This window comes from Mobula birostris, chromosome 3, assembly GCF_030028105.1.
Source record: "Mobula birostris isolate sMobBir1 chromosome 3, sMobBir1.hap1, whole genome shotgun sequence".
NCBI classification, from domain to species: Eukaryota; Metazoa; Chordata; class Chondrichthyes; order Myliobatiformes; family Myliobatidae; genus Mobula; species Mobula birostris.
Window position 1 is genome coordinate 151,670,047 of NC_092372.1, and position 25,937 is coordinate 151,695,983.

Here is a 25,937-nt window from a genome sequence, read left to right on the forward strand (position 1 = left end):
GACTGACAATGCCATGCCCCCACCTCTTTTGCCTCCCTCCCTGTCCTGAAACACGAAGTAACCATTCCTGACCAAGCCATCCAAGTCTCTGTAATGGCCACAACATCATAGCTCCAAGAACTGATCCACACTCTTAGCTCATCTGCTTTGTTCATAATACTCCTTGCATTAAGATAGATACATCTCAAACCATCGGTCTGAGTGCATCACCTGCCTAACCCCCTTCTCGCACTGTATACAAGCTTTCTCTATTTGTGAGCCAACCGCCTCTTCCTCCGTCTCTTCAGTTCGGTTCCCACACCCCAGCAATTTAGCTTAAACTCTCCCCAGTAGCCAAAGCAAACCAGTTCCAAATATCTATCAGTATACTAGTCACAAATAGTGTGCTTTGATTTTATACACTCAGCACTTATGTTCAACTTTGTCAAAAGCCTTCTGAAAATCCAAATGCACCCTACTTTACTTTCATAAGTTCATATTGACCTTATGTAATCCTTTTGATAGTCACATGTTCCATAATAGGCTTAACATGTTCCCTACCACTGTTGTTGTAGATTTAAGGACAGGATGCTTATGGGCAGAGTTAAGAAACAATAGAGGTTCCGGTGTCAATGCACACACGAAAATGCATTTGGGCACAGTAAATTACAATGAAGAGATTACCAGGCAAAACTGTTTGTGAACAGTGGGTTGCCTTTAGAGAAGTGGTTTGACCACAGACTGGCTACCTTTACCTAGGGGGCCTAAAGCTCAGGTTCCCTGCATTAGTACGAGTAAATAAAAAGCATCTTAAATAAGAGGGAGCTTTAAAGCATGCTCTTCCAATTAATTAGAAAAAATGCACTAAAAGTATATGGCCAATTTAAAAAAAAACAAAGATACTTCTATAATATCTCTATTATGCCCTGGGGAGCAGAGCACATAATGGAGATATCACACAAGTACTTTGTATGAGTATCAAGGAAGATAGTGGAGTTTCTGATCAGGTTAATAAGGAGCTACAAGAAAGAAAAACTGTGACGAAAGTAAATGTCATATGGTCCAGAGAGAAGAAAGGGAAGAAACTGCAGAAAATCCACCTGCAATCTTCCAGTTCTCCTCAGAAACAAAGGGAAGACAGAAACTGAAGAAATAACGCATCCTGATTTAAAATGATACAAGGAGAAACTCGGTGAACTCCCACCAGCCATTTTAAGCTGGATGATGATATAACTGCTGGGAATAATAATGAGTATAAAATTAATAGTGGATTAAACTGAGGGAATAATAATGGAAAACTAGCACAAATGTGTAAAGCTTAACTTGATTGTTACTTCTGAAATGAGCAAAGGGAGAACTGATGGACTTTTAGATGCTGAATAGTGATATAATAAACAGGCCAGCAAGATTGAAACTCGAAGGAAGAATGGCAGAACAGATGTGAAATTAGTTCAGAGGGATCTTGGGGTCCATTCCATAGGGCACTCAAAGCTGCTGCACAGGTTGACTCTGTGGTTACGAAGGCATACGGTGCATGGCCTTCATCAATCGTGGGATTGAGTTGAAGAGCTGAGAGGTAATGTTGCAGCTATATAGAACCCTGCTCAGACCCCACTTGGAGTACTGTGCTCAGTTCTGGTCGCCTCACTACAGGAAGGACATGGAAACTATAGAAAGGGTGCAGAGGAGATTTACAAGGATGTTGCCTGGATCAGGGAGCAGGCCTTCTTAGAATAGGTTGAGTGAACTCAGCCTTTTCTCTTTGGAGCAACGGAGGATGAGAGGTGACATGATAGAGGTGTATAAGGTGATGAGAGGTATTGATCAGGTGGATAGTCAGAGGCTTTTTCCCCAGGGCTGAAATGGCTAACACGAAAGGGCTCAGTTTTAAGGTGCTTGGAAGTAGGTACAAAGGAGATGTCAGGGGCAAGTTTTTTTTTTACACAGAGAGCGGTGAGTGCATGGAATGGGCTGCCGGCAACTGTGGTGGAAGCGAATACAATAAGGTCTTTTAAGAGACTCTTGGATCAGTACATGGAGCTTAGAATAGAGGGCTATGGGTAGCCCTAGGGAATTTCTAAAGTAAGTACATGTTTGGCACAGCATTGTGGGCCTAAGGGCCTATATTGTGCTGTAGTTTTTTTCTATATTACAGGAGAGTAAACAGTTGTTTTTCCACACAGGACGATGGTGTTCCCTATGGTTCTGTACTCAGTTATGGGATCTGGAGAAGGTCACTGAGCTCTCAAACTTGTTCTAACATCAGTGACCCAAGTCCATAGGTATCTGCTTTTCCATCCTCCTCTGTATTTGTGACATTTACAAAGGGCTCAAAGCATTGAGTATTCCTACCATCCATCCCACAATATCTCTGACCTACTACTGTCAAGGAGGAGGTACAGAAGCATCATATTCAATTGTCACTCAATATTACATGAATACCCACGGATACAGCAAACAAAACAGTGCTCCTTCAGGGCCAAAGTTCAAAACACAGTACCAATAGTCATATCCAGCACACGGCACATACAAGATAGCAGTACACATACAGTCACACAAAAAAAACCCATGTGCCCGATTGTCTTATCCTGCAGATTGATGGTGCATGGGACGTTGTTGGCAAGAGGAAGCCCGCACAGTCCAGTCATCACATGCTTAAAAAAAAGTGCAGCCGCAGACGAGCGTAATTGAGCGTGTCTTCCCCCGAGTGAACACTGGAGGGCAGCACCAATGGGAGGGGCCAGCCCCCAACCCAGCATGGATGCAATGCCACGCTGCCTACAGCGTCTCCTCCCATGGGTGGCTGCAACTGGCGACCCTGCAGCACGAGGCCACACAGCGCCCCTGCTGTCAGTCTTGCAATGAACCAGTGAACCAAACTTGCAGTACTCCACATTATCAATATGCAAAAGGGTCTTGAAATCACAGCAAAAACATCCAAGACCATCAATTGCATCGCACGCTGCATCTGACTCCTTCCTTGGGTGGCTGAAGCAGGCTGCAACACAGACTCCACCAAGTCCAGCTCGACCTTTATCAAGCAACTCACTAGAGGGGTAGACTTGTACAAATGTAGTACTTAATGTTCTTGATAACCTGCAGTGTTATGCTATTGTAAAAGGGATGTAAAAAATGAACAATTACACCTTTATTTGTACCTAGAGAAGCCGCTGCATCTGAGCGCGCCGCCATCTTATCAGAAGTACTAGGACTAGGACTGCCAGACTGGGAAACAGCTTCTTCCCCTAAGCTGTAAGATTAATGAATATCTTGCCACTGCAAAGTCTTGTCACTAGGACAGCGAGCTGTTTACTGTGCAACACACGCAAAATGCTGGAGGAACTCAGCAGACCAGGCAGCATCTATGGAAAAAAATAAAGTCAATGTTTCGGGCCAAAATGTTGTCTTTATTGTGACAAGCTGAGTTCCTCCAGCGTTTTGTGTGTGTAGCTCGGATTTCCAGCATCTGCAGATTTGCTCTTGTTTGTGAGCTGTTTACTGTACTGTTTTCTGTATACCTGTGCTGCACACTTCATATGCATTTCAAATTATATTTTGTTAACCTATTTGTGATAATAGTGTGCGTGTGTGATACCTGTATTATGTGCTGTGTGTGTGATGTGCACTATGTATTGTGGGTGCACTGTGGTCCAGAGGAATATTGGCTTATTTGGTTGTATATATGTACAGCCAAATGACTATAAGCATGAACTTGATATTCATGTGAGAAGATGAGAAGAATAAACAAACTCTTCTCATCTGTCATCATGCACCAAATGCTCATCTCAATATTGTTCACACAGTGACACCGATTTAACTATCAACTGAGAACAAACAGCAGACAAAAATAATGCAAACTACTGATTTTTTTCTGGATTCACACCCTGGTCAGTAACAAATAACATATTTTGAAAATGTACAGCTTTATGCAAGACCATCAAGTAAAAATATCTTGGATTTCTTAAAAAAATATTAGTCACTGTTTCTCAATCTTCGGACTGATAATCAACACAAGGGTTTATTCATTTTTAAAACAATGATAATTTATTCTTACAAAATTCTAATACAGCAGTTAATTTCATGCCTTTTAATCTGCATTAGATATTCTGTCCCTTTGCTCCTGCATTGTAAGTGCTTATCAAACCACACAACCCTTTTTAACATTTTCATAACTTGTGTGCTAAATCACATTTTATAAATTCAGTAGAAATTCAAGCTAAATTTTCTCTTTACATTCTGAAACAGTGAAATTGTTTCATTAGCTCTTGATTGAAGCCTGCAATCTTTTTTTCCCTTTTTTTAAAAGAAAGCAAATCATGCCAGATTTTACAAATTACGTAGCAACATAGACTCATTCATGTTCACAAAACATTTTGATTAGTGGCGAGGGAAGAGAGGAAAAAAAATAAAATCTCATACACTGAAGCCAAGAATCAGGCGTAAAAAAAACCAAACATGCAGAATGACTAACATTCAAAGTCGAAAAATGTCTACATCCACCCTAACCTCCCCACCAGAATATCGTTCATGCACTTTGTAAGGCACAGTAGTGATGTAATACAATTTGCATTTAGCTTGTGTGTGTTAAATATTAACTTCAGCACTAATCTCACTTTGACAGGCAAAGTTAAAGAATCACCAGAGTTTACTCTGCAAAATTGTGGCTGATGGTTCTATTCAAAATGCCAGATTTGATGACTGTCTTGTGAATTGCAAAGTCTCATTTCAACATCCATCCTTCCTTCGGCTGTTCGATAAGCACTAATGCATTTGTTAGATTTGGGGTGGAAGATTGTTCCCTCCTGCAAATGGAAAACAATCTTTAATCACTGCACTTACAAGCAGTAGCAATGCCAAAGCAGACTCAGCATTATCTACTGAAAAATGAAGGGACAGTTCAAATATTCTAACCCCCACCCCCCTCACCGAGTGGCTTTTTGGAACATGGAGTGTTTAATCACACAAAAAAAATCCATAAATTGTTCACTAATTACTTTTCACAGGAGACTATATGAAAAGGAATATAAAGATGTCCATCGATAGAGGAAAATAGCAAGAGTGGAATGTTTCAGCTTATGCTGATAATTACAATACATTCCTTCAGCACTAATTTCTGATTCTACATTTAATATTTTTTAGAAAGTCACAAATATACCACTTTTTACTTTAAATTTTCATTGTGGATCAAAAGACCAAAGTCCAACAAAAATGTTCCAATTTCAGAAGCCATTTTTGAACCTCAAATGTAATTTGCCTTTCACGGTGCTTGCCTGTTGCTTAAACTATTTTTGTGAATCACCAGCTATAAAAGGATGACACTATATAGGTAGAATGTTTAATATTGGTAAAGTTTGTTAAGGGATATAATACTGAGATGCCATCCCTTTTCACTTTTAGCCCATTAAATTATCCCTGTTAAAATCTAGCACAAAGTGAAGAGGAGACACAAGAGACTGCAGAGTCTGGAATCTAGAGAGATAGCCTGTGGGAGGAACTCGGTGGGTGGGTGGGGTGTGTGTGTGTGTGTGAGAGAGAGAGAACTGTCGATGTTTCGGGTTGAAGGGAGATGGTTTGCATAGAGAGGAGAGATGGTGGTGGGACAGGAGAACAAGGGATTGGTGGACTGAGGGGGTGAAATATGTCAGGCAGGTGATTGCGGGGAGGAGGTGAGGGGAAAAATAGATGAGGGACAGGCAAAGATTAGAAGCAGATTTTATTTATTAAGATACAGCACAGAATAGGCCCTTACGGCCTTCGAGCAGCACTGCCCAGAAACCCCCGTTAGCATAATCACGGGGCCATTTGTAATGACCAATTAACCTACTAACGGGCACCCCTTTGGCTTGCAGGAAGAAATCACAGGATCCAAAGAAAACCCACGCAATTCACAGGAGGACAGACAAGACTCCTTACAGATGACATCGGAATTGAACGCCGGCGCCCTGAGCTGTAATAGCATCACGCTAACCACTACACTACCATGGCACCCCTGCATAAAGGCAAATAAATAAAAATGCTGCTCTGTTCGAGGTCTTTTGACCCACTTAACCAATAATTACCAAGTCTTGATCTGTCACCTTCTGAGGTCAGGCAGTATCTAAGGAAAAGAGTAAACAGTCGACCTTTCAGGCCAAAACCCTTCATCAAGACCAGAAAGGAAGAGGAGAAATCAGAGTAAGAAGGTGGGGGGAGGGGAGGAAGAAATGCAAGTTAATAGGTGAAACCAGGAGGTGGGGAGGGGGCAAAGTAAAGAGCAGGGAAGTTGATTGGTGAAAAGGATAAGGGGCTGGAGAAGGGGAAAGCTGACAGGAGAGGACAGAAGACCATGGAAGAAAGGGAAGGGGGAGGATCACCAGAGGGAGGTGATGGGCAGGTAAGCAGATAAGGTGAGAGAGGGAAACAGAAATGGTGAAGGACTGTGGGGACGGGGGGGGGGGGGGGCGGGGGGGTGCCGATACCGGAAGTTTGAGAAATCGATGTTTATTCCATCAGGTTGGATGCTACCCAGGTGGAATATAAGGTGTTGCTCCTCTAACCCAACTGTGGCCTCATTGCAGCAGTAAAGGCGGCCATGGACTGACATGATGGAATTGGAATTGGAAGCAGAACTGAAATGTGTGGCTACTAGTAGATGTCACCTTTTATGGCAGATGGAGCAAAGGTGCTCAGCAAGACTTCCTCCCCCACCTTATCTCTTTACCTGCCCATCACCTCCCTCTGGTGCTCCGCCCCCTTCCTTTTCTTCCATGGCCTTCTGTCCTCTCCTATCAGATTCCCACTTCTCCAGCCCCTTATCTTTTTCATCAATCAACTTCCCAGCTCTTTACTTCACCTCCTCACCGTTTCACCTATCACCTACCACCTTGTACTTCCTTCCTTCCCTCTCCCCACCATCTTACTTTAACTTCTCTTCCTTTTCAGTCCTGATGAAGGATCTCAACCCAAAACGTCACTCTTTTCCATAGATGTTTGCTGAGTTCCTCCAGCATTTTATGGCTTGCTTTGGGTTTCCATCATCTGCAGATTTTATCATGTTTGTTCACAGTTTCACAGTACTGTAGTGCTATTGATAGTGTTCTAGTTTGATCTGGATTTCATTTAAATGTATTATTTGTTACTAAGTTTGACTTTTATATACCTTTTTAACTATTTCTAGGAAACTTAGGCTAATTGGGGCAGCTGCTTAATTACCAAAATATACTGGCCCCAATGTGCCCCAGTTAACTAGAATCCCCTGTATTGTAATTTTCATCTCCTTTAATGATAGATTGTAATTCAGCAGGCAATAGAGGCAAGGTGGATAAATAGAATTTACAAATTAATGATGTTGGAAATGAGTAATGGAAATAGTTTTCTGGGATGCAAATACCAAGAAACTTTATATTTTCTACTTTTGGTTTTCAAACCTGAATCAAGTTTTCCTAATTCAAAAATAGCAGAAAATAAACCTATTTACTGTATCTTATTCACATAAGTAATCTTGTGTATTTAGTTTAAGGCCATTAGTTTCTAATGGGAACTTAGAAAATTAGAAAGGAGACAGGGAACCAGATATAAATGAGATATGGAAGGAGATACTATCAGTGAGGACTTCAAAGGAGTAAAAGGTTTGACTCTATCCCCAAAAGTAGATCACACAAATTAAGCAGCCGAGGAGCACGTAATACATCTCTCCACACAATTAATTTTTCTAGTCTCCAAAGCAATATTCCTTCATCATTCTTTACTAATAACCGTCAATCATTTTTATTGATAATTTTAGATTGCATTCAGATATAATTTTTACATTAATGATCTTCCGTCTCCTCAACGTTAATTTGTAGTGAAAAAGTTTATATTCAAAGAGCTTCCCAATACACCATGCTAAAGTCTTATCCATTCTCCTATAACTTTCACTAATAATCATTTTGCTCAAGTAGCCTGCTTAACACCAATAACATACACTTCCCCCACTAGGCTCATATTAAAGATGAGAATCTTGATATTTGGAAGACTGAATATAATGTAGAATCATGAAATTCAGTGATCATATAATTTTCTGTCTGATGGACCACTCTTTCCTCTGACTCATTAGGCATACTGAATTGATTCAGTGTATTTGCATTGTAAGGCAAAGTAATATATGCCACATGTGTGCTCATGCATGAAATTGGCTAAGCCCACATTCCTAGGTCCATTGCATTATGTTGGATCCAGCTTTGTTTTTAAATTTACAAAGACCATGACAGAACAAATCTTAAATAAACACCCATCTCTCTGACATGCAGCTCTTTTAGAAGCCAAGTTAGAAAACAAAGGCATAGTATTCTGACTACATACATGCTTCCCTGTCTAACAGTTTAACCTACTGTGCATCTTTAAAGGAATACCAAACACAATGGGTGAGAGGGGTTTAGAGTGATCTAGCGAAGAGGATGTATATTCTTCTATCTATTTTCTTTATTGTTAATCTTAATTACTCACAGGTTTAAATTCCCATACAATGGATTCTGGAACAGGAGAATCATCAGCTGGACAATACTTCATTCCAATGGTGCTCTGTCCTTCAGTTACTTCCGCGCACAGTTCAGTCACAGAATTAAATCGAATTTCGTTTTTGGACGTGTATTCAAAATACTGATTTTGTTAAAGAAAAATGTGCATGTAAAACATGACCTGAAAGTAGTAAAATCAATAACTCCTCTATTACAGTTATATAATTTACATACAGAATTAAAAAGAAACATTTATTCTATTGAGGTTGCTTACAGTCATAATGATGTTATATTCTGTAGTAGTTATTATCAACTAATATATTGCAAAATATGCACTACTAATTCACTATTTTCTGTTCATCTCTGGAAAAACAACTTCATCTTTTGGAATCTAATGTACTGGAAGAGAGATCCAAGAATCATCACAAGAGGTGACACTATTGTGGCTTTTACCTCCATTACACATGTAATATGATTATGTACATAATACAATTAAGTATGGCTGACAGGTTTGAATGTCTTAAAATTACATCAAAACAACCCATTATTTGGCACATTTGATTAAATTCCTCATTTGACCTAAGTATATTATGTTTTCAAAATTTATGATAATTTGATATCTCAATAAGTGCATTACATCTGAGATTCAGTCAATACAATGGTAAAAATGCTGCTCAGTCTTCCTCTAATGCCAGTGCTCGTAGATTAGTCACATATATGGTTTGACAATTTCAAGACACATTGTTGTTCAGTTTACAATTTTTAAAAACAAGGAACCAGTCAACATCTGCAAATGGTCACAAGCAAGAAAGGAGACTTGTAACTTGAATATCTTCATTTAATTATTATGATACCGTACAAATTTATATTGCTGATGCAAAGATAGTTTGTTGACTCTGAAACATGAACACCATATTCCTTTTCCCTATCATGTAAAGGGCTTGCTATTAAGAATACTTATGCAGAATAATAAACTATGAAAATTGAAAATATTTTCATGGATTGTATCAACATTGCCATAATAAATGGCAAGATATTCTATAATTTCTACGATTTGTATTGTGTTGTTTTAAACAAAAGTAAAATTGGGTCTAAGATCATATCTGTGCATTAGGGCATCTTCACTTTGTTCATGGTACAATGGTTTTTTTAATATACTAAATCAATCCAAAATATTTCCCCCTCCTTTCGTTCTGCTTCCATTCACACCCATATTCCAGTAATATCCCAGGACACTGCATGAGGTTATGACAATCATGAGTTGTATCACAGGAATAAAGATCAGGAGAAGATCTCAAAACCCTTAAGTGGTGGTCTTGTCTTGTTCTTTTCAAATATTGGCAAGATCCTCAAAATATTTTTTCCAAGCCTTCAACCCAATTATGTTAGAGTGTTAAATACATATTGTCATCAGTTGCTAGTCTCCATTTCCTTTAATTATGTTACAACACAATCGTATGAATGAGCATTGGAAGACCGGCAGGATGGATTTGCTGGCTACTACAAGACTGCAGGCATCTTCTGCCATGTTGGAACTTGGTTAGCAACAGCATATGGGATCAGCAAACTATTCAGGTTACAAACGGTTCACAGGAACTGAACCCTGTCATAACTGGGGGAGGACCCATATTCAACTTCTCTTTCTCCTTAATATGGAATATTTTGAGGCGTCTTCCAGAGATACTACATATTAAGAAATATTTTACAGTTAAATTCTGCTAACACATCCATTTTCAAGCAATGATGTACCATTTGAGTAACTTATGCTCAAGTCATAGTTCTATACAACACAAAGCAGATGTGTTAATTAATACCAACCAAGGTATCTATCTGAGCTAGTCACCCACACCCCTCCAAACCTTTTCCATCCATGAACCTGTCCAGGACTGCACATATTCCAGATGAACTGCTCCCTTTTCAAATCAGTTTACAAAATAATCTTGCCAATTTCATGGTAAATCTGATTACAAGCACAGTTCTTGTTGGCAAGACTCCCTCATGCTTCATAACTGAATATCAGCTACCTAACCACTGGCAAAATCATTAGTCCTCCCATGCTTTTAATGATGTGTAACACTGTGATTATAAAAATTCAATTAACTTTGCAGGTGGGTCATCAGGAGGAGCTCCCAAGCAGCAGGTGCAAAACAAGAAACTTTGCCAACTGAAACTTGAGATACCACTGAAGAAAAAGTCACAAATTATATTTCAGATCACCACACAAAAAAAAAACAAAATCTACTCATTTGAAAAGCTATCAATGTCATTTTGCACATTATGATCAGGTGTAGACTGGATATCAAGCTGGTGAAACTAATTGATCAGAAACTCTAGCTTTTATCCTTTAATTCTGGATTTGAATGTCAGAGGCGACTTATTTGGTAGCAGCCTCACTCAAGTAATGAGGTTTTGGATTCATTCCTGCTCAGCTACTCAAAGACAAACCTTACGGGTGACATGTCAGCATGCCACTTTCACTTAGAATGTTAAAGTACGGCTATATCTGCCACTCAGATAAAAGATCCCAAGTTACCATTTTGAAGAAGAGACAGAGTGGGGGCAGATGTGCTGGATGCAGTTATCAACAAATCCCCTGGCAAATATTTCTCCTTTAATCAACAATAATAAACAATATTTGCTCATTTTGACACTGCTGGCTGTGGGAACTTGCCATGAGAATATTCTTGGTGTATTTATTATATCACAACAGCAGCTGCACTTTAAATATATCTGAGAATATTAAATTTGACGCAGAACAGCTGTTGCAGCCACCCAGGGGTGGAGATGTCAGGGGTAGTGTGACGTGATTAGGTTAGGGGCTGGCTGCTTCCATCAGTGCTGCCCTCCAGTGTTTGCTCGGTAGAAGACAAGCTGGATTATGTTTAACTGCGGCTGCACTAGTGCATGATGAAGAACTGCTGCAGGCTTGTTCTTGCAGAAATGTGGCTCCAGGACAATATCCCATGCATCACCAATCTGCACGCCATCACTTGGGCGAATTTTTTTGTGTGACTAGATCTTTTACTGCTATCATGATTATATGCGCTACACGTGCCTTGCTCTGTGTATGACTGTTAGTACAGTGTTTTGCACCTCAGCCCCAGAAGAGCATTGTTTTATTTGCCTGTCTTTACGTGCATGCTTAAATAACAATTAAACTCAAAATTGAAACATCCGAGAGGGTGCTATATTAAAAGGCAGCTGGGTGTCATACCTGACAGAGGTATAGAAAAAAATACTTGCAATAATTTGCAAACTGAATGTGCCAATTACCTTCAAAACCTTACTCAGGAATAACAGCTAAATTCATAGGGATCACATGTACATAACCATAACTACAAGGGAAATCTCAGTACAACGTATTACTGGTCTGTTCATAATACAAAATAGCAGTCGAGGTAATTGATGATGACATTTTTAAAGAGCTAAGCTGAATATAACCAACAGTTCATTAACAATTCCTCATTCCTTGCCCTGTAGTAGGAACCCCAAATTTACATCGATGTTTATTGATTTTCTGCACCTGGCAATATTACCTCTTCAATAAAAATTAACCCATTGTTGTCTTACATTGGGCATGATAATATTTACTGGTGAAAGACCACAAACCTTTGCATTTAACACACGTAAGACATTTTATAAAATATATACCCAGTGGCCACTATGTTAGGTACACGAGCTCGTTAATGCAAATATCTAATCAGCCAATCATGTGGGCAGCAACTCAATGCATAAAAACATGCAGACACAGTCAAGAAGTTCAGACCAAACATCAGAAAGAAATGTATTCTAAGTGACCTTGACCATGGAATGATTTTTGGTGCCAGAAGGAGTGGTTTGAGTTGATACTGGGGTTTTCACGTACAGCAGTCTCTAGAATTTACAGAGAATGGTACAAAAAATAATTCCAGTGAGTGGCAGTTCTGGGGATGCAAACGGCTTATTAATTAAAGAGGTCAGAGGAGAATGGCCAAATCGGTTCAAGCTGACAAGAGAGTGACAGTAACTCAAGTAACCATGTGTTACGACAGTGGTTTGCAGAGAGCCACTCAGAATGCACAGCTGAATGAACGTGCAGTGGCTGAGCTACAGCAGGAGCCGCAGACCGCACCGGGTTCCACTCCTCTACCTAACAATGTGATGACTGAGTGTGTATCTCATTGCACTATGAGGGAGAACCAAGATCTGAATAACTACCTGATTACCTCCTTGACCATGGCATCCAAACAAAGACAGGTGAGCTCCTGTAGGACTATGGTCTGGCGCATTGTAATCCAGGCATTCAGAACGAACCCCTTCTGAGCGGATCTGAGAATAGTGCCACATTATTAAAAACTGTCAGATAAAGAAAGATATTGTAAGCAACACACAATCCATGCTGGAGGAACTCAGCAGGTCAGGAAATATCTACGGAGGGGAATAAACACTTGACATTTTGGGCTATGACCCTTCATCGGGACTGGAAAGAAAGGGAGAAGGTGGCAGAATAAGAAGGTGGAGGGAGGGGAAGGAGTACAAGCCAGAAGGTGACAGGTGAAGCCAGGTAGGCAAGTGGGAGAGGGGATTGAAGTGAGAAGCTGGGAGGTGACAGGTGGAAAAGGTAAAGGGCTGAAGAAGGCAGCATCCAATTGGATAGAATGCACCATGGGAGAAAAGGAAAGAGGAGGGGCATTAGGGGGAGGTGACAGGCAGGTAAGGAGTAGAGAATAGGTAAGAGGAGAGTCAGGGTGGGGAATTCAAGGGGAGGGAGGGAAGGTAAAAATTACCAGAGGTCAGAAGAATCAATGCTCTTGCCATCAGATTGGAGGCTAACTAGTCAGAATGAGGTGTTGTTCCTCCAGTCTGAGAGTAGTTTTCACGTGGCAGTAGAGGAGGCCATGGACTGACATGTTAGTGTGGAATTAGAGTTTGGAATTAAAATAGTTGGCCACACTGCTTGTTGCAGATGGAGTGAAGGTGCTCGACAAAAGCGGTCCCCCAATCTGCGTCGGGTCTCACTAATGTAGAGAAGTCCATGCCAGGAGCGCCGGATACAGTAGTTGACCCTGAAGGACTCACAGATGAAGTACTGCCTCACCTGGAAGATTTGTTTGGAGCCCTCATTAGTATTGAGGGAGGAGGTGAATGGGCAGGTGCATGAATAAAGTGCCAGAAGGGAAATCAGTGGGGAAGAATGAAAGTACAAGTGAATCTTGGAAAGAGTGATCCTGTGGAAAGCAGAGAGTGGTGGTGAGCTAAAGATGTGTTTGGTTGAAGATGACACAAGTTGCAGAGAACGATGTGCTGGATGCGGAGGTTCACGTAGGAGTAGGTAAGGACAAGAATTCTACCGGGAAGGTGGAGCGAGGACAGGAAATGGAGGAGATGTGGATGAGGGCAGCAAATGTGGAGGAAAGGAAGGCCTATTTTTTGAAGAAGGAGGGCATCATATCTATTCCCAAAATGGCATGTTTTATATTTCCATCCGTTATTGAAGTAAACACTAAAGGATCAAATTAAGTAGCCTGTCCTTATGCTAAAAATAAAACTGTTGTGGTATTTTCACTTCTACTTCACTGGTGGTTATCAAATGTTACTTTGCACTTAAAATCTATGCAATTGGATTGGATGCCACTCAATTGCTTTGTTCCTCTGAAATTTCAGATTCTGAAAATGAATACCCAGCCGATTTCTCGTCTGTGACCTTGAGTACAGAATAATATTTCATTTTCGGATCTCCTTACGACACAGGAAGAGACCATCTGGCCCGTCAAACAACTCCATCAACCCATTGTAAGGGAGAATAATACTTGTAGCAAACACACTCTGAAAATATTTTTCCCTAAAATTGCACCACTCCTGAGTTACAGACACTGAAACACATGCCCAGAAGACAAATTCCCTGAATTTGAACTGTATTTTTAAATATTTAGGACGAGAATACTTTAAAGGTATCAGAGATTTAATAATTAATTTCAAGGAAACTTCTTCAATCAGAGGGTGGTGCGAGTGTGGAACAGGATGCCAGTGGAAGTCATACATGCAAGTTCAATTGTAACATTTAAAAGAAGTTTGGATAGGTACAAGAATGGGAGGGTTTGAAAGATATGATCTGTGTGCAGTATGTCGGGACTAAGCAAAAGATTAGGTCAGCATGACTAGATGGACTGAAGGGCCTCTTTCTGTGATGCTATGCTCTATGACTTAAATATTTCCAGTATCTGCATAAGCTTAATAAAGGGAGCAAACACTAGAGTCACTAATAACGATTTCTGCAACATAGGAGCTGAGACAGAGTGAGTTGGGCAACATTATGGACACAGAGGAATACTTTCTTATGGAGACAGTTTGAATCAGAACTTCAGCTGGGCTCAAATATTTCATTACTGAGCAGCCTGCTGGAGCTTAACATAGTAGGGGGAACATTAAAAAGACTGTGGGAAGAGAATGAGAAAGTAAGATTAGATTTGGTGACTCATAGGAGACAAACAATAGCATAAAATATGTTAGAATGTTCTAGTTTTGCGCCAATGGAAACTGTGTTGTGTGTTGTTATACTTGCAGATTAAATAATTCTTCCAAGTCAAGGGAAATCAAATACTGCATAAAAGCAAAAAGGTATAATAATACAGCAAAAATTAATGAGAAGCTAGAGCTTTTAAAAAACAATAACAGACAACCAAACAAGCAATAAGGAGAGGAACAATGATATATGAAGGTAAGCTAATTGATAATATAAAAGAGATTACCAAATGTTTATTCAGATATATAAAGCGTAAAAGAGAGGCGAGAGTGAATATTGGATCACTGGAACACGACGCCAGTGGGATAGTAACTGGGGTCAAAGCAAAGGTGTTTGTGCTTCGCATCAGAGTTCTGGGGAAGGCATCTGCAACACACCGGAAATTCAAAGTGTCAGGGGACAGAAGTGAGTGTAGTCACTATTACTAAGGAGGAGAAGCTGAAAGTTCTAAATCACCTGCATCAGATGGACAACACAACAGGGTTCTGAAAGAGGTAGCTGAATATATTGTGGAGACTTTAGTGGTGACCTTCCAAGAATCACTAGATTCTGGATGACTGAAAAAAAATCACAAATGACACTCCACTCTTAAAGAAGAGAGGAGGCAAAAGTCAGGAAATTATAGCTTGACTTCAGTGGTTGGCAAGATGTTAGAGTCTATTACAAAGGAAGAGGTTTCGGAGGTACTTGTAGGCACATAACAAAATAGGCTGAAGTCAGCTTAGTTTCCTTAAGGGGAAAACTAGCTTGATAAGTCTGTGGCATTCTTCCAGAAAGTAAAAGGCAAGATCGACAAAGGGGAGTCAATGAATATTGTTTACTTGGACTTACAGAAGGCCGTTGACAAGGTGCCATACATGAGGCTGATAAACAAGAGCTCCTGGTATTACAGGAACGGTACTAGCATAGACAGAAGATTGACTGACAAGCAGAAGGCGAAGAGTGGGAGTAAAGGGGGCCTTTTTTGAATCGCTGCTGATGACTAGCGGTGTGCCACAGGTATGGAATTGGGTCTGCTACTTTTCACGTTGTATGTTAGTGATCTGGATGATGGAATTGATGGTTTTCTCATCATCTTGCTGACAATACGATGATACGTGGAGGGGCAGGTAGTGTCGAGGAAGCAGGGTGTCTGTAGAAGGGCTCAGACAAGTGTGGAGAATGGGCAAAGAAGTGGTAGGTGGAACATAGCGTAGGGAAGTGTATTGTCATGCACTTTGGTACAGGGGTTAAAGGCTTAGATTATTGTCTAAATCCGGAGAAAATTCAGAAACTGAGGTGCAAAGGGACCTGGGAGTCTTAGTGCAAGATTTCTTAAAGGTTATCTTGCAGGTTGAGTTGGTAGTAAGGAAGGCAAATACAGTGTTAGCACTTATTGCAAGAGGACTAGAATATAAAAACAAGGATGTAGTACTGAGGCTTTACCTGCCATTGGTCTGCCATTTGGTGTATCGTGAGCAGTTATGAGCCCCATATCAAAGAAACAATGTTTGGCATTGGAGAGGGTCCAAAGGAAGCTTATGAGAATGATCCTGGGAATGTAAGGGTTAACTTATGAGGAGCATTTGATGGTTCTGGGCTTGTACTCGCTGGACTTTAAAAGAGTGAGGGGTAATCTCATTGAAACTTACTGAATATTGAAAGGCTTTGAGTGGTTGGACGTGGAGAGAATCTTTGCAATAATGAGTCTAGGACCAGAGGATAGCGCCTCTGAATAAAAGGCCATCCCTTTAGAACAGAGATGAAGAGGACTTTTTTTTTTTTTTTTAAGTCAGAGGGTGATGAATCTGTAGAGGCTAAGTCATTGAGTATATTAAAAGTGGAGGTTGATCAGTTCTTGTTCCTAAGTGTGTTTAAAGGTTGCATGGGTAAGGCAGAATAGGGATGAGAGAGAAAATAAATCAGCCATGACCAAATGGCAGAGTAGATTTAATGAGCTGAATGGACCAACTCAAGCACTGTGTCTTAAGGTCCAAGTCTCAATCATTTCACAAATGCATCCTCTTTTTATAGCAGAAGAGGCTTTTCAGTTTGTCCTCAAATCTCTGAATAAGTTAACCATTATTTCTAGCTCCTTGCTTTTCTAAACAGCTTTTAAAAAACCTTCCACCTAAAACACAGGAGCCTTAACCAACAGAAATGGATTGAAGAGAAATAATAATTATGCTTCTGTTTACCGCTCCATGCCAGTTGGGACGATCCTCTGGTACATGTAATTCTGGGTATACTGTCTTCAAATACCAGTTGAAACTGTTGCACTGCAAACGATCTCGGAGGAGTTTTCTTTCAGAAATATCCCCATATTTTTCCTGCAATGAAAGAAAAACTTTTGTAGCGAACAGTTCTAAATCTCATACAGATTAACTTATCCTGCTTCATTCTTTAAAACATCCAGTGCTAAAGCTGGAGTCTGACATGATAATCTATAAACGACAAACTAAATATAATTTAAACAGAAATTTAATCTTCATTTTCCATCCAAATTATCTGGCATTTTGCTTATATAGAACAACCTTTTTGAATACTATAGTGCCTTAGTTACTTGTTTTTCCAGTTTCCTTGACCTTGGTTTCATTATAGGTCTCCGTTCCCCTATCGATTGCACCAATTATCATTAATGGCTCCATGATCCACTGTGGGGAATAACTCCACTTTGTCAGATAATGAAGATCCATTGTGAAATAAGTAGGTGATCACAAATACTGGCACCTCACAGTTCATTACCTTTCTTGCAGGAGGATTTCGGTAATAAAAATGTACTTTGTATTCATCCATCCACACCTCAGCTGCTCGAACAGTATTCTGGAGGAAATTTGGTCGTGCGTATGGAGCACGCTTTGGAAAAACATGCCCGACATGGGAGCAGGGATGGATTTCCAAGGAGCCTTTACATTGCCACACCTTTGAAACAATTTAAAACAAATTAACACAGAATTTATCATTAGCAAGGTACTCACAATCAAACTATGGAATGAAGACCATTCAACCCATTGTGCTTGTCAGTCTTTTGATAATATTTATAGTTATTAAAAAATGATAACACCATCTTAAGGCCATTTTAGGGCCTTAAAATATAATTTTTAAAAAGCTGTCAGGGATAAAGGAATGTTTCAGTGAAAATTCCTGAGCTAGGCAGCCAAGGGTAAAACAAGTTTAAGCAAGCGGGGATGTTCCAAAATTCAGAGCCAGAAACGGTGGAGTTGAATTACGTCATGTTGTGAAAACTGTTCCATTAACACTCAGCTTAGGCATCAAGCCTTGGTTATCAGAGCGCCCCGTTAAACCCAAGCAACCAGTTATGGACAACACACAAATTTCTTGACTTCTCTGAATCCTAGGATGCTCAAAACAGTTACAAGGTTTAATTCTCTCTATGTCTAGAATTTCCTTGTGACTTCTATACAGTCAGAGCAGAAAACAGGCCCTTCATCCTGCCAAGTCCGTGATGTTAATTTTGCTAAAAAATCAATTTAGCAAAGTACTAGCTCTTTGTTAAAACCCCATGCCAAAGTGCAAAATACAAATTCCCTGAATTTGCACTAGTATAACTACTTGATGTCTTAGTATGTTATTGTATTTCATCCTGCTTTATAATTGATCATCTTGGATTGTAGTTTTACAATGGCAGCAATACAAGAATTCGGAGATTACCATATCCGGGTAGGCGATGAAAGGAAGCCGAGAATGAGAAGAGGGAAAACTGAAGCATACACATGGATCCAAATGATAACACAATAAAACTGAATCAATAACTATATTGATCCCCTCCATACCATAACTCACTGATGATCTGGGTGTAGCCAGTCCAAAGTACATGCAATAAATCTAAAGGTATCTGGAGTGGAAGTTAAAGTTTCACCAGATCAAAACTGCAGAAACAGTTGCAGCAACAAACAATGGGCCAAAGAATAGACGTGGAGTTTGTAATATGCTGGGGAAAGAACTTCTTCCAGAGGAAGACGCAGAAATAAGTGGAACTGTAAGTGACTAAAAGGCGTGAATGGTAAAACACACACAAATAGAAGACAGAAGGCCACAGGAGGATAGAATAAAGGGCGTCCACATATCTGGATAGAATTTAATCTTTGTTGCATCAAATGAGGCCATTATGTAAGATCCTAATATAGCACTCTGATCTGTCCCATTCCCACAGGTTATGAGGGTAAAGTACAAGGAGATCAGAAGAGAGTTAGTTCAAGGAACTGCAAAATCACTAAGAAAGTACAGTCCGCCCTCCTTATCCGTGAGGGATTGGTTCTGGGACCCCTCACGGATACCAAAAAACACAGATGCTCAAGTCCCTTGTTCAACCCGTCTAAATGTGGTGGACCTTAGGACCCAGCGGAACCCTGGACCTTATTTAACCTGTCTCAGTGCGGTGGACATTAGGCGGTGGAGCTCTGAATTCGCAGCGTTTCTGTTCACAAAATTAATCACAATCATGATTTAGAATAAAGTGGAAATAATAAAGTGATCAGAAAGAGGTGAAACGCCATCGGTCATTGGAAAAGTGTTAGGCTACAGTCAGTCAACAATTGGAAAAATTTTAAAGGATAAAGTGAGAAAGGCCCTGCCCTGATGAAAGCTACAATTATTACTAAGCAACACAGTGGTTTAATTATTGGGTTTTGGGGTTTTGGGTTTTTGATCCTCCACATCAACCCGGCACGGATGGAGAGTGTGCTCGGGAGCGCTCTGTTACTGGATCGAACTTGGGAACTTCTGTTCCGGATGTACCTGTTCCGACTTACTTAGTAAGAGAACTTCCGGTTTTTTTGGTCCCGATCCACGATAACCTACGCACATCTTCCCGTATACTTTAAATCACCTCTAGATCACTTACAATACCTAATACAATGTAAATGCTATGTAAAATAGTTGTTATACTGCATTGTTTAGGGAATAATGACAAGAAAAAAAAGTCTATTCATGTTCAAACAACAAGTGCTGGAAGAGCACTTCCGGGTTTTCTCCATTCGCGGTTGGTTGAATTCGTGCATGCGGAACTCGCGGATAAGGAGGGCCGACTGTACTTAGAAACATGGGTATTATATCCTGTTGGGATACCATAGGGACAAGAAAGAAGTATTTTTGATGGAACAAGATCAGTTATTGGCAATAACAGCAGAAGGCTCCAGCACAGCAACAGGGTAAACCGTAACAGTGAAAAATAAAACAAACTGCAGATGGTAGGAACTTGAGACAAAAACAGAAAATACTGATATTCAGCAAATACCATTTATTTCACTGAGTCAGAGAGTTATACCGCACAGATGAGATGATAATCAGAGTTGACATTTCAAATTGAAGACATTTTATATTGTTACAGTAAAGATTTGCATTATACTAGCAGTGGAAAATTACATTTAAGGCGGAAAGCTTCAGTCAAACACAACAGCAATAAGTTTCAGTCCTCATTGTTACTCATCTACAAAAGTTGTGGATCACAAGCAAACATAATTCTGTAGGGAAATATAATTGCATTGCAAATCTGCTAATAGCGCTCAATGGGATGGAGGTATAATGAGTGAACAGAATATTTAAGGTGGGCCTAAAGGCCTGTTTCCTTGCCTTATGTTTCTACAGCATGAGAACAATCAATAAGACAAGATATTGATATACTCATGTGCGCTACATAAACTTAAATTTCACTCTAATTGAATCATAGGCAGACAGTATGCAGAAGGAGGAATTTGGCATAAGTTGGAGACAACTCTCTGTGGAGTTTGCATGCCAGTTTTGAAAGCCAAACAGGCTTGTCAGGACTTGTCTGTTGAGGGGTGATTGCAGAGAACTGGGGAGGGTCAGGGATTTCTAGAATCAGATTCACAGCATTCTAAAGGGAGGGGCTGAACAGCCAGAGGTTATGGTACATATGGGTACCAACGCCATAAGTAAGAAAAAAAATGAAGTCCTGAAGAGAGAATATAGGAAGTTAGATGGAAAGCTAAAAAAACAGGAAGGGGAAAAAAAAAAGGATAGATTACATTGAACTCGAGGGGGATCAACATCCTTGGAGGCAGGTTTCCTAGTGCTTTTGGGGAGGGTTTACATTAATTTGGCAGGAGATCAGAACCAGAATGATAGGGCTGAGGATGGGGCAGTTGGTATGTAAGCAGATGGAGTGTGTAGTGAGGAAGGAGAGACAGATGAGGGAAAAACTGCAGTCTGTGGGATGGACTGAAGCATAACATGGAGGCAATATCGAAAGGGATGCTAAACACAGGTCTGAACATGTTATACTTGAGTGCACACAGTAGACGGAATAAGACAGATGATCTTGTAACAAAGATAGAGATTGGAAAGTATGATGTTGTGGACAACACTGAACAGTGGCAGATAAAAGATCACAGCTGGGAACTTAATGTCCAAGGATACACATTGTACTGAAAGGACAAACAGGTAGGCAGATGGGGTGAGGTAACTGTTGGGAAAAATTGAAATCAAATTCTTAGAAGGAGGTAATATCGGATCAGAAGACCTAGAATCCTTGTCGGTAGAGTTAAGAAACTACAAGGGTAAAAAGACCCTGATGGCAGTTATATACAGGCTTCCAAATAGTAGCCAAGACGTGGAATATAAATTACAATGGGTGGTAGAAAATGCATGTCAAGAGGGCAATGTTGCAATAATCATGGGAATTTAAACATGCAGGTAGATTTGGAAAATCAGGTTGGTGCTGGCTCCTAAGAGAGGGAATTTGTAGAATGCCTATGAAATGGCTTTCTAAGGAAAACTTGTGTTTGAACCAAGTAGAGGAAAGACAATACTGGATTGGGTGTTCTGTAATGAACAGATTTGATTGGGAAGCTTAAGGTAAAGAAATCATTTAGGGAGGCAGTGATCATAATATGATAGAGTTCACCCTGCAGTTTGAGAAGGAGAAGCTAAAGTCAGATGTATCAGTATTATAGTGAAGTAAAGGGAATTGCAGAGACATGCACAAGAGGAGCTGGCCAAAGTTGAATTGAAGGAAATAAAAGCAAGGATGACATCGGGACAGCAATGGCTGGAGTTTCTGAGAGCAACTCAGAAGGCACAGGATAGATAACGTAAATCCGAAAGATGAAGAAGTACTCTAAAGGGAGGATAAGGCAACTGTGGCTGACAAGGGAGTCAAAAATAGAATAAAAACAAAAGACATACAATGTAGCAAAAATCAATTGGACATTAGATTAGGAAGCTTCTAAAAATGAACAGAAGGCAAATAAAAAAACATAAGCAGAGAAAAGCTACCAAATGCGAAGGTAAGCTAATATAAAAGAGGATACAAAAAATATTTTCAAATATTAAAGTAAGAGAGAGGTGAGAGTGAATATTGTACTAGAAATTGACACTGGAGAGTTGGTAATGGGGGACATAGAAGAGGCAGACAAACTTAGTCAGTATTTTCAGTCAGTCTTCATTGTGGTATACCCTAGCATTATGCCAGAAATTTGAGAGCGTCAAGGGGTAGAAGTGAGCCTCATTGGAGAAGGTGCTTGGGAAGCTGAAAACCCTGAAGATAGATGTCACCTGGACCAGATCAACTACACCCCAGTGTTCTGCAAGAGGTGGCTGAAAAGATTGTGGAGGTTTTAGTGATGACCTTTCAAGAATCCCAAGATTCTGGAATGGTTCCAGAAGACTGGAAAATTGTAAATAGCACTCCAGTCTTTAAGAAATGATGGAGGCAGAAGAAAGGAAATTTTAGGACAGTTAGTCTAACTTCAGCGGTTGGGAAGATATTGGAGTTCATTATTAAGGATGAGGTTTCAGAAACTTGATAGCACATGATAAAATAGAAAGTCAGTACAGTTTCCTGAAGGGAACATCTTGCCTGCCAAATCCATTGGGATTCTTTGAGGAAATAACTGACAGGGTGGACAAAGGAAAATCAGTGCATGTTGTTTACTCGTACTTTCAGAAGACCTTTGACAAGGAGCTGTACATGAAGTTGCTTAACAAGGTAGGAGCCCAGGAAAGATATTAGCATAGATAGAAGATTGCTTGACAGGCAAGAAGCAGAGAGTGGAAATACAGGGGGCATTTTTTGATTGGCTGCCGGTGACTCGTGGTGCTCCACAGGGGTCGATGTCAGGACTGCTCTGCTTCTTTTCACGCTATATGTCAATGATTAATGATGGAATTAATGGCTTGTGACTAAGTTTATGGACAAGATGAAGGGGCAGGTAGTATTGAAAAAGCAGAAAGTCCGCAGAGGATTTAGGCTCATTAGAAGAATAGGCAAAGAAGTGTATGGTCATGCACTTTGGTAGAAGGAATAAAGGTGTAAGCTATTTTCTAAGGAAGGAGAAAATTCAAAAATCAGAGGTGCAAAGAGACTTGGGAGACCTTGTGCAGGATTCCCTAAGGGTTAACTTGCAGGTTGAGTCAGCGGTAAGGAAGACAAATGCAACGTTAGCATTCATTTCGGAAGGACTAGAACACAAAAGGAAGGAAGTAATGCTGAGGCTTCTTAAAGTATTGGTCAAACAGCATTTGGAGTACTGTGAGCAGTTTTGGGCCCCTTATCTAAAAAAAGATGTGCTGATATTGGGGAGTTATCAGAGGGGTTCATGAGAATGATTCCTGAAATGAAAGGGTTAACATTATGAGAACATTTGATGGCTTTGAGGCTGTACTCACTGGAGTTTAGAAGAATGGGGGGGGGGGGAGAGGGAGATCTCATTGAAACCTATCAGATATTTAAAGGCCTCGATAGGGTGGATATGAAGAGGATGTTTCCTGCAGTGAAGGAGTCTAGGACCAGAGGGCACAGCCTCAGATTAGAGGGATGTCCATCTAGAACAGAGATGAGGAGGAATTTCTTTAGCCACAGGGTGGTGAATCTGTGGAACTGATTGCCACAGACAGCTGTGGAGGCCAAGTCTTTGGGTATATTTAAAGTGGAGGTTGATAAGTTCTTGATTAGACAGGATGTCAAAGATTACAAGGAGAAAGCAGGATTATGGGGTTGAAAGGGACAATGAGCCAGCTGTGATGGAAAGGTGGAGCAGACTCGATCAGCCATATGGCCTAATACTGCTCCTATATCTTATGGTGGCCGTCATCAGTCTGGGCACTGAGTATAGGACTTGGGATGTTACGTTGCAGATGTATGAGACATTGGTGAGGCTTCACTTCAAGTACTGAGTACAGATTTCTGTAGGAAAAATGTCACTAAACTGGAAAGAATGAAAAGGTGTACAAGAATGGGTAGACATTAAGAATAGTAAAGGGAAAAAATTACTGGTGGGAGTTGTCTTTAGGCCACTAAATAAAAACACTGCAGAGCAGAGGCAATTAACCAAGAAATAACTAAGGCTTGTAAGAACGGAACAGCAGTTGTCATGGGGGATTTTAACTTCCACATAGATTGGGTGAATCAAGGAAGTCTTGAGGAGGACTTCATAGAATGCATTCGTGATGGCTTTCCTGTGCAGCATGTCAGTGAACCTACAAAGGAAAATGCTATATTAGATCTAGTCCAGTGCAATGAGACAGGTAAGATTAACAATCTTGTAGTCAGGGATCCTCTTCAAAAGAGTGATCACAGTATGACTGAATTTCTTATACAGATGGAGGATGAACTAGTTAGATCTAAAACTAGTGCATTATGCTTGAACAAGGGAGACTACAACAGGATGAAGGAGGAGTTGGCTAATGTGAATTGGGAGCACAGGCTACTATATTTGGTAGGACAGTTGAGGAACAGTGGAATACTTTCAAAGAAATTTTTCACAGTGCTCAACAAAAGTATATTCCAATCAAAAGTAAGGACAATAAGTGTGGGGACAGCCAACCTTGGCTAACTAAGGAAATAAAAGATAGTATCAAATTAAAAGCTCATATGTACAAAGTCGCAAAGAGTAGTGGGAGACTGGAGGATTGGAAATACTTTAAAAGGCAACAAAGAACAACTAAACAAGAAAAAAGGAAAAGGAAGATAGAGTATGAAAGTAAATTAGTACAAAATGTGAAAACAGCAAAAGTTTTTATAAATATATAAAGCAGAAGAGGATGGCTAAGGTCAACGTAGGTCCCTTGGAAGACGAGAAAGGGAAATTGATATTGGGTGATAAGGAAATGGCTGAGGCATTGAACAACTATTTTGTGTCAGTCTTCACAGTGGAGGACACATCTAATGTACCAAAGAAGGATGTTATGGACGAAATGGGAGGTGAGGGCCTCAATAAAATTACTGTCACTAAAGAGATAGTGATGAGCAAGTTAGAGGGCCTGAAGGTAGATAAGTCCCCTGGTCCTGATGGGATGCATCGCAGGGTGCTGAGGAAATTGGCGGAGGTTATAGTAAACGCGTTGGTAATCATTTATCAAAATTCTCTAGACTCTGGGCAGGTCCCGGCAGACTGGAAGACAGCAAATGTCATGCCACTTTTTAAAAAAGGATACAGGCAAAAGACAGGCAACTATAGGCCAGTTAGCTTAACACCTGTAGTCGGGAAAATGCTTGAAGCTGTCATTAAGGAAGAAATAGCGAAACACTTAGAAAGGAGTGGTTCCATTAGACAGACGCAGCACGGATTCAGAAAGGGCAGGTCCTGTTTGATAAACTTACTGGAGTTCTTTGAGGACATAATGAGTGCAGTGGATAGAGGGGAACAGGTGGACGTTGTATACTTGGATTTCCAGAAGGCGTTTGATAAGGTGCCACACAAGAGACTTATAAATAAGATACGGATGCATGGAGTCAGAGGAAGTGTATTGGCATGGATAGCGGATTGGTTAACCAATAGAAGGCAGAGAGTTGGTATAAATGTATGTTTCTCTGGTTGGCAGTCAGTGGTCAGTGGGGTGCCGCAGGGGTCGGTGCTGGGCCCGCGGCTGTTTACCATTTACGTTGATGATTTGGAAGAGGGGACTGAGTGTAGCGTAGCAAAATTTGCCAATAACACTAAACTGAGTGGAAAAGAAAATTGTACAGAGGATGTAGAGGGTCTGCAGAGGGATATAGATAGGTTAGGTGAGTGTGCCAAGGT

At 40.4% G+C, this 25,937-nt stretch overlaps 1 protein-coding gene across 4 annotated transcripts in view; it reads right to left on the minus strand.

The window, feature by feature from the left end:
- Positions 1-3,978: 3,978 nt before the first annotated feature.
- Positions 3,979-25,937, minus strand: part of poc1bl (POC1 centriolar protein homolog B (Chlamydomonas), like) — a 49,728-nt gene continuing 27,769 nt past the window's right edge. For 3 of the 4 annotated variants that reach the window (XM_072253446.1, XM_072253444.1, XM_072253445.1), the window contains exons 8-12: positions 17,680-17,856; positions 17,133-17,264; positions 12,651-12,761; positions 8,443-8,595; positions 3,979-4,781 (exon numbers count right to left, since the gene is read on the minus strand). In XM_072253446.1, the coding sequence (XP_072109547.1) occupies positions 4,653-4,781; positions 8,443-8,595; positions 12,651-12,761; positions 17,133-17,264; positions 17,680-17,856 (702 nt within the window). In that variant the 3' untranslated portion in view covers positions 3,979-4,652. Of the gene's footprint in view, positions 4,782-8,442; positions 8,635-12,650; positions 12,762-17,132; positions 17,265-17,679; positions 17,857-25,937 lie in introns of those variants that run through there. The other variant, XM_072253447.1, reaches the window with a different exon arrangement.